At 34.3% G+C, this 15,727-nt stretch overlaps 1 protein-coding gene across 1 annotated transcript; it reads left to right on the forward strand.

Annotated features, from left to right (window-relative positions):
* The first annotated feature begins 2,055 nt into the window (after window positions 1-2,055).
* LOC133329251 (uncharacterized) lies at window positions 2,056-12,495 on the forward strand. The gene is made up of 6 exons (XM_061537777.1): window positions 2,056-2,209; window positions 7,130-7,546; window positions 7,630-7,819; window positions 9,947-10,113; window positions 11,822-12,199; window positions 12,265-12,495. The coding sequence occupies exons 1-6, from the start codon at window positions 2,068-2,070 to the stop codon at window positions 12,492-12,494; spliced, it is 1,524 nt and encodes a 507-aa protein (XP_061393761.1). The 5' UTR covers window positions 2,056-2,067; the 3' UTR covers window position 12,495.
* The last annotated feature ends 3,232 nt before the right edge of the window (window positions 12,496-15,727 follow it).

The following is a 15,727-nucleotide window of genomic DNA, read 5'->3' on the forward strand; positions in this document are numbered from 1 at the left end:
AAAGTTAATAATTTTGCAGGAATGCCGAACGCAGACATGGCTTTAAGTACCTCTGAACGGATAAGGCTGTCAAATGCGGATTTACAGTCGACAATTAGGTGGAATGTGTCGATGTATGTTTCGTGGCTCTTTTCCAGGAATTGGCGCAGAGTGAAAATCTGGTCAAAGGTGGATTTGCCAGGTCTAAAGCCGCATTGGTATGGTCCGATGATGTCATTGACCATTGGCTTCAATCATTCACACAGCAAACTGGATAGCACTTTATATACGATGGGAAGGAGACTTATTCCTCTATAGTTGGCACATATCGTCTTGTCTCCTTTTTTGTGCACGGGACACAGGATGCTGAGGCTCCAATCATTGGCCATGCATTCCTCTAGCCAAATTGTTCTAATCAGCTGGTGCATGCTCCTGACCAGCATCTGACCACCAGTCTTGAATAGTTCGGCTGGTAACCCATCGGCTCCTGCTACTTTATTCTTCTTCAGCCGATTAATTGCTATTCTGACCTCATCTTGGCTAGGTGGTATACACTCTATACCGTCATCTCTTATTGGTTCTGGGGTATCTTTTTCACCGCCACTATTTGATACCAGAAGCTTTTCAAAATGCTCCTTCCAGATTCCCCAGATACTCCCTCCCAATAATTCTCCATCGCATTGCGTGTTGCTACTGTCTGCAGGGTTGCCCTATGCGCTGCATTTTTCACATCGGTAGCATTACGTACCATGGGTTTCTAGATGGTGGTTTTTGGTACCCAAGTGTTGCTTGCATTTTGTAGGGAGTGGGAAATTCTCTGCCACAGTTGGGTAAGTTGAGCGGAGTAGGCTTCTGCTACCTGTTGTGTTTGCAGCTTTCCGACGTCGAGTTTTCGTGTTGTGTTAGATCGCACTTTTGCTGCTACATTAAGACGAGTGCGAACCTTGGCTGTTACAAGTTAGTGATCCGAATCGATATTCGCTCCTCGGATCGATCGAACGTCTTGATATATATCTATATCCCCTACGCCACCCAGATAGCCGTTTACAGATAGTCAATGAATAAAAAAACTTAAAAGTCCCAAAAAACCGTTGCCATAACCTTACCAGCCGATTGAGTTCTTTTTGCCTTCTTTGATGCACTTCCTCCAGCATCATTGTTCTTTTGTCTCTGAAGCATAGTGGTGGATTCATGTCTCATCAACAGTTAAGAAACGACTCTTAAAATCCATTTTATTTTGCTTAAAACGATGCAAACAAGCTTGAGAAATGTTCATTCTTATGCGTTTTTGAAAGACTGTTAACAAATGCGGCACCCATCTTGCAGAAAGCTTTTTCATCTCGATCATTTGAGATGCCCATGATATTAGCAATTTCACGCACTTTTATTCGTCGATCATTTAATGCGATATCATGCATAAATGAGCTGTGCCAAATTTCATCCAATTCGAATCTTAAATGCGTCCTGAATGTTGTTTACAATTTAACGTGGACGGACATACATGAATCGACTCAGAAAGTGTTTCTATGTATATGCTCAAAAGGAACCATGTGTCTATCTCGTTTCCTTTTGCCAAATATATGCACGAAGAAATAATACCCTGTACCACAGTGTGGAGAAGGGTATAACAAGTGAAAATTTGTAGTTATTGATAATCGTCGATTCAGTCGTTAAACATTTACAGAATAGCGCTACTAGTGAATTATTCGAATTTTTACAGAATGTCATTAATCAATATTTTTTTTACTTATGAACAATTCAAGAAAATATATTTAACACAATAAATGGTTTAACAATATTCAAAATATAAAAAAAATAATTACAAAATCATTATGATGATGCTTCTTTACAAAGTGACAAAATAATAAAAACCTAAAAAAAAATCTCCAAACTAAGGTGCCGTAATAAATATATTTTTTTATTAAAAATATTTTCAAACACAAAAAAGCTATAAACCAAAAAACCTAAACGTCATTAGTGTAACTACAATAACAACAAAACCACCAAATTATCATAACTCATAAAATACCTTTAACAAACAGAGAGTGTCAACGCAACGCGACGCAGCCGAAACCCTGGACTTGCACAATGACCCTACAGTTGACGCTGCAACAACGTAACAACATTAAGCCATTCTCGCATTCTTTGAAAGCGTTAGCAAATGTTTATCCGGCCATAATAATTTTATTAGCAACAGCAACAACAATACAATGGAAATGTTTAAACTGCTGTAAGTATTCAATTATAGAGTTATTAACATCGCCGTCGGTAAGTACATTTAGGTGTATGTGTGTGTATGCAGTGTTTTTGTTTGGGTATCTATGACGATGCGGATTTTTTAGTTATTTTAGTTTTTTTATTTAAACAATATAACTATGTAATCATTAATTATTAACCAAAACAAAAGAATAGAATTTCATAAAATACATTAAACAAATGATTTATGGAATATATGTGCAAAAAAACTAATTGATGTAGGAAAGTTTAGAAAATTTTGCACAGATGTGCAAATGTGCATTATTGGGGTTTGTGATTTGAGAATGCAACAAACGGAAGATAGAAGGTAGTAAATTTGAAGGTCTTCTTCTATACATAGAATACTCTTTTGGAACAGGGTCGTAAGCTGAGGAGGGACCCAAGGGTTAGTTATGGATTCACCAATAAAATGTGTTATTTTGGTACTTTAAAAAATAAAATTTATACACTCTTAGCCTTATGGCTATATTTGCTATGACAAAATATGTCAATTTAGTTTCTGACAATTTCGATTTACTCCTTTTGGTAACTCTTTCCTAAAATGCTGAACATTTTATTGAAAATTTATTTTATAATATCGATCGAACAACGTATTTCGCATAATCTATTATTTTAATATTATTGGTCCTAGACCCACCTTTAAGTATACGGATCATATCTCGACTAGCTGAGTCGATCTAAACATGTATGTCCGTCCGTCCGTCTGCCCATTATAATTTTTAAACACGATACAGGCCACAGTTAAGGATCAATCGTTCTTAAATTTTTAATGTATTCTGACCAACGAAGATCCTTGTTGTTTTTAGCAATTATCCGTTAATATTTAGAGGATGAAATGGACCAAAAATATTTTTTGTCTGTTTTTATCATCACGAAATTTTGCACAGATAAAGGGGTCTGACCATAGAATTAGCATAACTGTTTTGATGAATATCGATTAATATTTGTGAGCCAGACTTTTGTGTGAAAAATGGTAAACTTTGCATTCTATGGCGTATATATTTACTCCTGGAGGACATAGATCCCAGAAGTTAATTGTGTATTCAAAAGGAGAGATTGACCTTTACATTGATACCAATTATATTACTGTATGTATTGCCAATATCAGACTAGAGGGTGAACATGCCGCATGGATCGCTATGAATCTTCAATGGAAGATCACGGTTTGATCAAGGACGACAACTACAAATTTCGATGATGATCAGATGATACTTAGGGAATGGAATGGACCTAAAGCCTTAGTATTGTATGGTTTCCTAGTTGATCTAGAGGCCTCTATTGTAAGCTGAACACCACAAATTTTACACTGATAAGGGATCTGACCAACTAGTTAGAATGACTATTATAAAAATGGTCGGTAAATATTAAGAGGGCCTTTTGTATGTAAAATAACCAAATTTGAATCGTTAGGCGTAAATGTTTACTCCTGAAAAAATGATTTGAAAAATATGCCAGGGTAAGAAAAATGAACTGTTGACCTCTAATCAATTAAGAGGATACAAATATCGCGAACAAATAAAATAATCGCTGACAAATAACTAAATATTAAAAAAATTACCATAATATTGCCCAATTTGTTTGTAAAAACGAAATATATAATCGAAATGTATCGCACCTGGCCGCTCTAGTTTGTTAACTGTTAACACCAAAATTAGCTGACAAGGCGATAAATAAACACGGTAGTGATTGGACTGATCGTAGATCTCTATGTAGAATTGGTCTAGCAGCAGGAAATCAAAACAAATTATGTTGTTTGTAGGTTTACTATATCCCTTCGATAGAACAGACATAGTACCTTTGGTGGGCCATTGTCATGAAATCGGACGACATAAATTATGTAATCTGTCTAACGGCATATTCCTATCAACCCGGCATAATTAGGGTTTTTGTTGTACCATTTGTATAAAATCGAACAAAGTTATTCATGAAAGCTATATACAGGGTGAGATGAAAAAACTCCAACCAACTTCAGACTGATGTCATTTCTAAGTCACTCGTCCGACAGTTGTTAAAATTATTCCAGTCACAGCTCATTATATTGTTTGAAAGCGTACAAAAGCAATTTGGTGAGAATTTTCCAGAAAAAAGTTATTTGTGATGGAATTCAAGCGTCTTAGTGTGATTTCTTTATATTTGGCTGGAAAACCGCAAGTGGCTATCGTTAGAGCACTCCAGCATTTAAATGTGAATAACTCTTTTGTGTCTCGTACCCGACGTCAAGGAAGTGGACGGAAGAAAACAGTAACATTAGCAGAAATGGCTGAAAATGGCTCGTTAGCTGAACATATCTCAATTTTCCATTCGGCAAATATTGACAAATGAGCTCGGGATAAAACCATTGAAACTCCAAAAAGTGCAAGAACTTACACCGCAACAGAAAGAAAATAGACTCAAAAGAATTCCTTCGCTCCTTCGCGAAAGTGGTGAACTGCCGAATTTGGTTTTCTCCGATGAGAAAACATTCGTCGACCAGCAGTTTGTAAACAAACAAAATGATCGTGTTTACTTTCCAAAGAGCTCAGCTGAAAATGTGCACCTTCGGTTGGCCAGCAGAACTCAAGCGCCGGCCATGGTGAAGGTGTGGGCCGCCATAACAGCCGAATGCTCTCCGCTCGTATTAATCGAACGTGGCATCAGAATAAAGACCTTGGACATTCCAACAGGACTTCAAAGTGAGGGTCTTCGCTTCATTTCCAGCGCACCAAAATCTCCGGATGTCAATCCGTTGGACTATTTTGGAAATGGTCCAAAATACCGCAGAGCAACATTCAGGCAGTGTGTGGCGGTTTCATTGGCCGTTTGCCAATGGTGACCAATTCAAACAAATCTAAACTTATTTTAAAATTTGATGCAATTTCTGACATTTTTGCTTTTATTCAAAAAAAAAATTTAAAAAAATGTAAATATTATGAGGTTTGACTTTGTCTCACCCTTATAAATCTGTACTGATTAAAAAAAAAAAATGACACACGCCATACGGTATACTGCAACAAAGCGCGCTATCAACAATTTCATCTCACTCAGACAATCGCTGATGCATAATTTGCATGAAACCTCTATATGAGTAGGGTGTTTGGTGTATCATTTACATAAAATCGGCCTGAAATTTATATGGGAGCAATATCTACATTCGATCCGATTTCAATGAAACCTAACACACATTATTCTAGACTCAATATATTATCTAAAAGTTCGTCTCAATCGGCAAAACTTGAAAATTGTCATTTACATAAAATCGGACGAAAATATATATGGGAGCTATATCTAAATCTGAGCCGATTTATTAAAAATTAAACGCACGCTACTCTCAATACACTCTGCTAAATTCTGTCTCAATCGGACAAATCATGAGATTTTGATGCACTGTTTACATAAGATCGGACAACAAGAAATATGGGAGATATAACTAGATATGAACCGATTTTTCCCAATTTCAATTGAGTTCGTCCTTGAGCCAAATTTCATCCAATCTTAAATGCGGGATTTTTTTATTAATTTCTCTTTGGAGATGACCTACATGGTAGAAGTTGCAATGAAAAGGAAAGCCAGAGAGATACTACATTCCCACCATTATGCGACGCGCTTCGCCGTTCGGACGGACGGTCATGTTAAAAACGCCTCAGAATGTGATTCTATTCATATTCTCAATAGAAACCATGGGTCTGTCTGTACCACAGTGTGGTGAAGGGTATAAAAATTAAAAATATCATTAAATTGTCACAGCAGAATTTGTATACCTTTCATCATGACATTACATTAAAAATACCTTGAATTGATCGGGGATTTTGTATAGGAGCTTTATCGTGTTAAATTCTGGCCAGTAGAAGGCACTCCGGTTGGAAAATGGGCTAGGGTTTTGAACATATCGGAAATGTCGCGTAACCTTTGTAGGGGAGCAATTCAGAAACTTCGATTTAATTTTAATGTGGTCTGTGAAGATAATCCGGGACCTTAACCTTAGATTAAGTTACCGGAATGTAAATCTTTGGAGAAACCTCCAAGAACCCAAAATGCCAAAGTGCGAAAATTAAGGTAAAACCTTCAAAGTACCGAAAATGAGCGAAACCTTACACTGGGGGTGTAAGAAATAAATGTGAGACGACGCTCCCGATCATTCTGGTTGAGTGGTGGTAAGGCACTGATTTTATTGTATAATATTTATACTTAGGTACTACTTAAACTACTCTTGCTTAGCCTAATCTCAAACACATAATACTTATCAATTAAATATTTATTCTAATAATAGAATTTGGTCGGTGGAGAATTTTCCAACAACAGTGTTAGCAGCGTTGCATGTGGGATTTAGACTCCTTTCTTAAAACACTCTAACGATCAAACGTTCTGTAACACAAAATTCTGTTTAAAGTATTTTGAACATGCTGGCGACTGGCAAGAACAGCTAACAAAAATTAATTTCTGTTCAAAGCATTTCGAACAGGGGGCTTTGTCAACATATGGACCTATATTCATAATTATTTGCATTGATCTACAAACACGAAATACCGAATTACGTATTCTGGTGTGGAAAATGTGACTTAAATCTTCAAAATCCCGACAATGGGTCGTTCCTTTATATAGGGGCTATGTCGAAACATGGACGTATATTGAAAATGTTCAGCAAAATCTCTTGTAGCTAAAATCTTTAAGATTCCAAAAATGGTTCGTGTCCTTTATTTGGGGACCATGCTAAACTCACTGACCTCAGGTGGTGAATTTTCATGTTTTAAATTTTCGCCAGGACTTCCTTTTCAAATTTAACAGTTTGAAATAAATTGATGTACTCATTTCTAATATTTACATTTTTCGACTCTTATTTCCCCGATTTTAGAAAATTTTCAACTTATTTTCTTTGTTTAACCTTGTTTTCATTCTCCAAATCTTCCATATTTTCCAGACGCCCTTACACTACAGTGTCCGCTGTATCAAATGCATTTGCAAAAAATCGTTGGCTTTCGACCGCCTCTGGAATATATGACGGCTAGCAATTTATTCTATTCACCGGCAAAAAGCAATTACAAAAATCGTAATCGCTATACACGTGATGGTTATCCAATCAACTTCGAAGATCAGCGAACACCACCGCCACTGCTAAACAACAGCGTTCTACAATTTCAAAGTACAACCAGTTCCGAATGTTGGCGTATTTGTAATCGAGATGATACCTGTTTTGCCTATGTCCATCTTTTGGATACCAACGAATGTTATGGTTATTCATATTTGAAAAGAAGTGACATGTATATGGCCGTGGGAAATAATTTACCCCTGTTAGCTGATGGTGAAGCCGTCTTCTATGAGAAGACATGTTTGAAGGGTATGTGTATAGAGGAAGGTGTGAATGAGAATCATTTAAAAATTAATTTTTTTGTTGTTGTTGTTGTTGGTTTTTGTTCTCAGTACCCGAAACGTGCAAACAACGTCTATGGACCTTGACCAAAATGCCCGGAAATAGTTTGGTATTCCAGGGAAAGAAAACAATATCGACATTGGTCACGCGACGTGAATGCGCTGAGAGATGTCTATTCGAACATGAATTCCAATGTTTATCTGCATCGTTTGCACCCTCCCATCGCAATAATCATGAGAGGTAAGTAATTTTGGTTTGTTGTTTTTTTAATGTGAAATTAAAATTAGAATTGCATTATAATTAACTGTTTTTGTTTTTCTAATTGTCCAACATACCCAATTTAGAAAAATTCCACAATATTTTGAATTTTGCCTTTTTTGCTTGCTCACTATGATATCACCTTTGTTATTCCCTGAATGTCTATGCACCTCCCCCGTTCCCCGCTCCATATTTTTTTTTAACAGAATGGAGACAAAATAGAAAAATAAAATTGCAATGAAGTCATATTTTCCTGATAAACAATTTCAAAATGTGGCGCTTCAGTTATTCAAACTACCTGTGATTGATATCTAGACTTTGAAATGTTCGAATCGTGGAGGAAAACATTAAGGCACAACAAAATGATGTGATAATGACATATTGTAACAACTTCGTAGTGAAAAAATATAGTCACTTCAAGACTTGCTACCCAATGGGAACCCAAAATACAGTCAATTCGGTTGAACAACGTGCCCAAAGTTGCCAAAATACTGAACATTGACAAAATCGTTCTAAATCCAATTTTCAATATCAAAATTCTTGGATTTTTTCAATATCAAAATCTTAGGCGTGGATTTTTCAAAGAATATTTTCTCCTTAGCCGTGGATTTTTTAAACAATATTTTCTCCAAGACCAGCATAGCCTTAGGCGTGGATTTTTTAAAGAATATTTTCTCCAAGACCAGCATAGCCTTAGGCGTGGATTTTTTAAAGAATATTTTCTCCAAGACCAGCATAGCCTTAGGCGTGGATTTTTTAAAGAATATTTTCTCCAAGACCAGCATAGCCTTAGGCGTGGATTTTTTAAAAAATATTTTCTCCAAGACCAGCATAGCCTTAGGCGTGGATTTTTTAAAGAATATTTTCTCCAAGACCAGCATAGCCTTAGGCGTGGATTTTTTAATAAAATATTTTCTCCAAGACCAGCATAGCCTTAGGCGTGGATTTTTTAATAAAATATTTTCTCCAAGACCAGCATAGCCTTAGGCGTGGATTTTTTAATAAAATATTTTCTCCAAGACCAGCATAGCCTTAGGCGTGGATTTTTTAAAGAATATTTTCTCCAAGACCAGCATAGCCTTAGGCGTGGATTTTTTAAAGAATATTTTCTCCAAGACCAGCATAGCCATAGGCGTGGATTTTTTAAAGAATATTTTCTCCAAGACCAGCATAGCCATAGGCGTGGATTTTTTAAAGAATATTTTCTCCAAGACCAGCATAGCCATAGGCGTGGATTTTTTAAAGAATATTTTCTCCAAGACCAGCATAGCCATAGGCGTGGATTTTTTAAAGAATATTTTCTCCAAGACCAGCATAGCCATAGGCGTGGATTTTTTAAAGAATATTTTCTCCAAGACCAGCATAGCCATAGGCGTGGATTTTTTAAAGAATATTTTCTCCAAGACCAGCATAGCCATAGGCGTGGATTTTTTAAAGAATATTTTCTCCAAGACCAGCATAGCCATAGGCGTGGATTTTTTAAAGAATATTTTCTCCAAGACCAGCATAGCCATAGGCGTGGATTTTTTAAAGAATATTTTCTCCAAGACCAGCATAGCCATAGGCGTGGATTTTTTAAAGAATATTTTCTCCAAGACCAGCATAGCCATATATAAAGATTTTCGTATTTTATATTAAGACCTACTGGTCTTCTGATTTTCGTAGGTAGACTTTATTATGAAGACCTTCAGGACTTCTATTGGTTGTTCTATAAGAAGATGGTTCGGGTTTCTATAAGAAGTCTTTCTGACAAATGAAGTAGAGAACATCTGTTCTCTACAAGCGGGGAGGTATTGAAGTATTCATAGACTTTATTATAAAGAACTTCTGGTCTTCTGATTCTCATAGGCAGACTTTATTATGAAGACCTTAGGGTCTTCTATTAGTTATTCTATGAGATGATGGTTTGGGTTTTCATAAGAGGTCTTTCTGATATAAGAAGTAGTGAACAGCTGTTTTCTACAAGGAGGGAGGTATTGAAGTATTCTAGTATTTTCCCTCTAAGTGAGAAACCCTGCACTCTCCTTAACCATAGGGAAACCAAGTTCTTTCAGATGTACGGATAACAGAGGGGAAAGTCCGGGACATCATTGCAGCTACATCCTCTAGATTTATTGCTTGTCGAATACCCGAGATGAGACCTAATTTCCTAGCAGAGGCAGTTGGACTAACAATTGAGCGTGAAAAGCTCCGTCGGCTCTCAAATTTGTCGCGCGGCATAAGCGAAATAAATAGTTTGAGCATCTTAAGTGTGGCAACATTGGAACCGGGCAACGGTTAGTAGATCTGGGACCCTGATAGGAAGGATGATAGCACCTCAGTACATGTCACGCCATCTCTAAACATATAAGTCGAGGACTAATCAATCATGCCACACTGTTTGAGGACATTGAGAAATATTCTCTCCGACCGAGTTTAAAACGCTGGATAATCAATTATATGTATGAACGCCAGTCGTACGTGGAGTTCCGGAATAAGATGTACATACCGTTAGAATGAAGCTGAGCGTTCGGATTACGATCATTGCGTCGGGTCCTATCGATGATGACATATGTGAAAGGTTGAACACCTATCTCTTTTTCAGTCGAGAAATATTAAAATATCTTGTTCACATGTACAGTGTAGATGATTTGGCACACAAATCCGACCACTAACTACCATATATTCTTGAAGTCACATTCGGTGTTCGAACAGAATATCAATTGCCTTGCCAAGCATACTCAACTTATTCCGGAAGATCTGTGGCTGCATCCAATGGAAGTAGCTGAATTTTTTTAATTGTGAGACAAGTGCAGAACCGAATCTAGTGTATTTCGATATTTTGAGTTCTCATCATAATATATCCACTCTTTAGAGAAACCCCTAATATTAGTTATTTTGAAGATTTCCGAAACACAGAGTTGGCTGTAATTTAATTTTTCTAGTTCTTAAATCTGCAAATCTTCCTACCGAAACACTCATAAAAATGTTCAGCCCTTAAAACGCCGGAACTTAATTTTTGAAAAATGTTAGTACCGTTGACAACATTATTCTACTTCTATTCCAGATTCCTTCAAGACTGATAGTTGTTTTGAACGGTATATATGAGAAGAGTTAAATGTTTGGATGGTAAGTTTGTGGAATTTAACGGGGTGAATTTTTGATCAATTAATTGTTGTTGTTTAAAAAATCCACGCTTCTAGGACTGATAGTTGTTGAAAAATATTGTTTAAAAAATCCACGCTTCTAGGACTGATAGTTGTTGAAAAATATTGTTTAAAAAATCCACGCTTCTAGGACTGATAGTTGTTGAAAAATATTGTTTAAAAAATCCACGCTTATATGGCTGATAGTTGTTGAAAAAATCCACGCTTAAAGGACTGATAGTTGTTGAAAAATATTGTTTAAAAAATCCACGCTTCTAGGACTGATAGTTGTTGAAAAATATTGTTTAAAAAATCCACGCTTCTAGGACTGATAGTTGTTGAAAAATATTGTTTAAAAAATCCACGCTTCTAGGACTGATAGTTGTTGAAAAATATTGTTTAAAAAATCCACGCTTCTAGGACTGATAGTTGTTGAAAAATATTGTTTAAAAAATCCACGCTTCTAGGACTGATAGTTGTTGAAAAATATTGTTTAAAAAATCCACGCTTCTAGGACTGATAGTTGTTGAAAAATATTGTTTAAAAAATCCACGCCTGATAGTTGTTGAAAAATATTGTTTAAAAAATCCACGCTTCTAGAGCTGATAGTTGTTGAAAAATATTGTTTAAAAAATCCACGCTTCTAGGACTGATAGTTGTTGAAAAATATTGTTTAAAAAATCCACGCTTCTAGGACTGATAGTTGTTGAAAAATATTGTTTAAAAAATCCACGCTTCTAGGACTGATAGTTGTTGAAAAATATTGTTTAAAAAAATCTGATAGTTGTTGAAAAAAAAATCCACGCTTCTAGGACTGATAGTTGTTGAAAAATATTGTTTAAAAAATCCACGTTTCTAGGACTGATAGTTGTTGCATCGCGTTGTCCCGATGATAATTGTTTAAGTACAACAAATAGTGGCTCCAATTGGTATCCAATAAAATCGGAAATGTCCACAACGAAAAGGCGACGAAGAAGACAGGCTACAACGGCCCAGGATAATCTGCAACAATTTAAAGTACAAAATCCAGTTTATATCTCAACGGTAATGGATGTTGTCACCATACCAGAAAATGACGAAAATAATAATTACACAATTTCAACACCAAATGAGACGGAAATCAATGCCACCGATTCAATACCATTAAATTTTAATTTACATGTTCGCGGCCCGGATAATACAAACACGAATAGTTTTATATATGGAGAGAGGGGGGTTCTACTCATAGCCGGTATAGGTAAGTTATGTTATGTCCTTTTCTATTTCTGTAATTATTTTTTTTTTATAAACATTTATTTTCAGATGATCAACTCCACATGGAAAGCGTTTGCATGAATCAAAGCCTACTGATTGCCTTGCTTATCTTCTGGTTGATATTCCAAATTGGTCTTATGTTTAGCTGTTGTTTTGTCATACAAAAATATAAACGCTTGGCCATGTTGGATGAGGAACGTCGCAAAATTCACGAAAGTCTAGAGTATTTGGAGGGACGTCGCGTCCATTGGGCCGATCAAGGTGGTTATACATTGTAAATGATAGTTTATTTAGCGGTAGATATTGTACTTAACATAGTTGCTAACAATATGTATGTAATGTATATATTAATTTTAATAAATAACGTAATGTAAACTTGTCTATTTATTATTGTATTGATAACCTATAGAAGTAGAAAAATATTCTTTAAAAAAAATCCACGCTTAAAGATCTTATTTTTGTTGAAAACTCATCTTTAAAAATCCTCCCTTAAAGGCCTTATTTGTGTTGAAAGCTATTCTTTTTTTGTTAAAAACTGTCTTTTAAAAAAACCCCACGGTTAAAGGCCTCATTTTTGTTTACAATTCTTTAAAAAAACGCACGCTTAAAGGCCTTATTTTTGTTGAAAACTTTTATCAAAAAATCCCCGCTTTAGGGCCTTTCTTTTGTTGAAAACTATTCTTTAAAAATCCACTCTTAAGGGACTGATAGTTGTTGAAGAATACATTCTTTAAATAAAAAATGCACACTTCTAGGACTGATAGTTATTGGAAAATTGTATTTCAAAAAAACACGCTTAAAAGCCTGATAGTTGTAGAAAAATATTATTTAAAAATCCACGCTAAACGGGATGATAGTTTATGAAAAATAAAAAATATATATTTTTTAAATCCACTCTTAAAGGCCTGATAGTGGTTGAAAAATATTCCTTGAAAAATCCACGCTAAACGCCGTGTTTAAACATATTATTTAAAAAAACCCCATGCTTAAAGGACTAATAGTTCTTAAAAAATAATCTTTAAAAAAATCCATGATTCTAGGACTGAAAGTTGTTGAAAAATAGACATTAAATAATTTACGATTCTAGGACTGAAAGTTGTTGAAAAATGTTCTTTAAAGAATCCACGCTTATACCCCTGATAGGTGTTCAGAATGTCCTTTAAAAAATCGACGCTTATACCCCTGATAGTTGTTAAAAATAGTCTTTAAAAAATCTACGCTGAAACCCCAGATAGTTGTTGAAAATTGTAATTCAAAAAAATCCACCCTCAAAGACTTGATGGTTGTTGAAAAATGTTCTTTAAAAAATTCACGCTTCTAAAACTGATAGTTTTTGAAAAATGTTGAATTGTTGAAAGATATTCTTTAAAAAATCCAGGCTTCTAAGACTGATAGTTTTTGAAAAATGTTTTTTTAAAAAATTCACCCTTAAAGACTTGATAGTTGTTGAATAATGTTCTTTAAAAAATCCACGCTTCTAGGATTGATAGTTGTTGAAAAATATTATTTAATAAATCCACGCTTCTAGGACTGATAGCTGTTGAAAAATATTCTTAAAAAAATCCACGCTTCTAGGACTGAGAGTTGTTGGAAAATGTTCTTTAAAAAATTTACCCTTAAAGACTTGATATTTGTTGAATAATGTTCTTTAAAAAATCCACGTTTCTATGACTGATAGCTGTTGAAAAATATTCTTAAAAAATCCACGCTTCTAAAACTGAGGCTTAAAGGACTGATAGTTATTGAAAAATGTTATTGTTAATGTTTGTAACCTTGCACATATATATTTGAAGATTTAAAAAGGAAGAAAAATAATTTACAAACATGTTTTGTTGTTGTTTTTTGTGATCAAAGAAAAGTCATTATTTTTGATGGCGGGCATGAAAACTCCTCACTGGAACATCGGAATCTGAAAATTCTTTAAAAAATTCCCGCATAAAGGCTTTATTTTTAAAAAGTCGACGCTTGAAGGCCTTATTTTTGTTGAAAACTATTCATTGGAAAACCCACACTTAATGACCTTATTTTTGTTGAAAACTATTCTTTGAAAAACTCACACTTAATGGCATTATTTTTGTTGAAATCTATTCTTCAAAAAATCCACACTTAAGGGCCTTTCTTTCGTTGAAAACTATTCTTTAAAAAATCCACTCTTAAGGGACTAATAGTTGTTGAAGAATATATTCTTTAAATAAAAAATGCACACTTCTAGGACTGATAGTTATTGGAAAATTGTATTTCAAAAAAACACGCTTAAAGGCCTGATAGTTGTAGAAAAATATTCCTTGAAAAATCCACGCTAAACGCCGTGTTTAAACATATTATTTAAAAACCCCATGCTTAAAGGACTAATAGTTCTTGAAAAATAATCTTTAAAAAAGCCCAAGCTTAAAAGACTAATAGTTGTTGAAAAATAGTCTTAAAAAAAATCCACGATTCTAGGACTGAAAGTTGTTGAAAAATAGTCATTAAACAATTTACGATTCTAGTACTGATAGTTGTTAATAAATATTCTTTAAAAAATCCCCTGATAGTTGTTGAAAATGGTCTTTAAAAAATCCACGCTGACAAATATTCTTAAAAAAACCAAGCTTAAAGGACTGATAGTTGTTGAAAAATATTCTTTAAAAAATCCACGTTTATAGGACTGATAGTTGTACAAAAATATTCCTTAAAAATTCCACACTTAAGGGACATAAAGTTGTTGACAAATATTCTTTAAACAATACACCCTTAAAGACCTTATTTTTTTGAAGAATATTGTTTAAAAATAATGCCATTAACAGGACAGATAGTTGTTGAAAAATATTCTTCAAAATATTCTTCTTTGGTGGAAAATATTCTTAAAAAAATCCATACTTAAGGGGCTGACAGTTGTTCAAAAATATTCTTTAAAATTCACGCTTAGAGGATAGTCAATGAAAAAATATGTTGTTAACAAATCTACGCTTATAACCCCGATTATTTTTGAAAAATAAGTACAAAAAATCGAAGCATATAAAGAGATGAAATATATTCTTTAAAAATCCACATTTAAAAGCCAGACAGTTCTTCATGTTGAAATATCAACTTAAGAATCCCCGCATATATCTCTGATAGTTGTATGGAAAACATACCTCATATATACCACTATTTTGTTTTTAATAAAAATCATTTTTTTTTTTTTTTAATTTATAATAAAATTTTGGCAAAACTGTGAAAGCACAATTTATTATTTCACATATAACAAAAAACAGAATTCTTAATTTTAAATGGATTCAAAGTATATATGGTATAGTGGAAAAATGATATTCAAGCGAAACAATAGAATTCGTATTTAATTTTTAATCTTGTGAGAAAAATGAAAATAATTAAAACCCTGGATTACAAAATGCATATTTAAGTTTTTTTACTTGTTCTCAGTAAGCAATAAGCCAAAAATTCCCCCTCTTTCTTTTGTTTTTTTTTTTCAAGTTATGTTCTTTAAGAGCACTTATATATTAAAATAAAATTTATATTTATAATTTAAATA

Source organism: Musca vetustissima, unplaced genomic scaffold (assembly GCF_032173495.1).
Source record: "Musca vetustissima isolate MV318-11 ecotype Yass unplaced genomic scaffold, APGP_CSIRO_Mvet_v1 utg16717, whole genome shotgun sequence".
NCBI lineage: Eukaryota > Metazoa > Arthropoda > Insecta > Diptera > Muscidae > Musca > Musca vetustissima.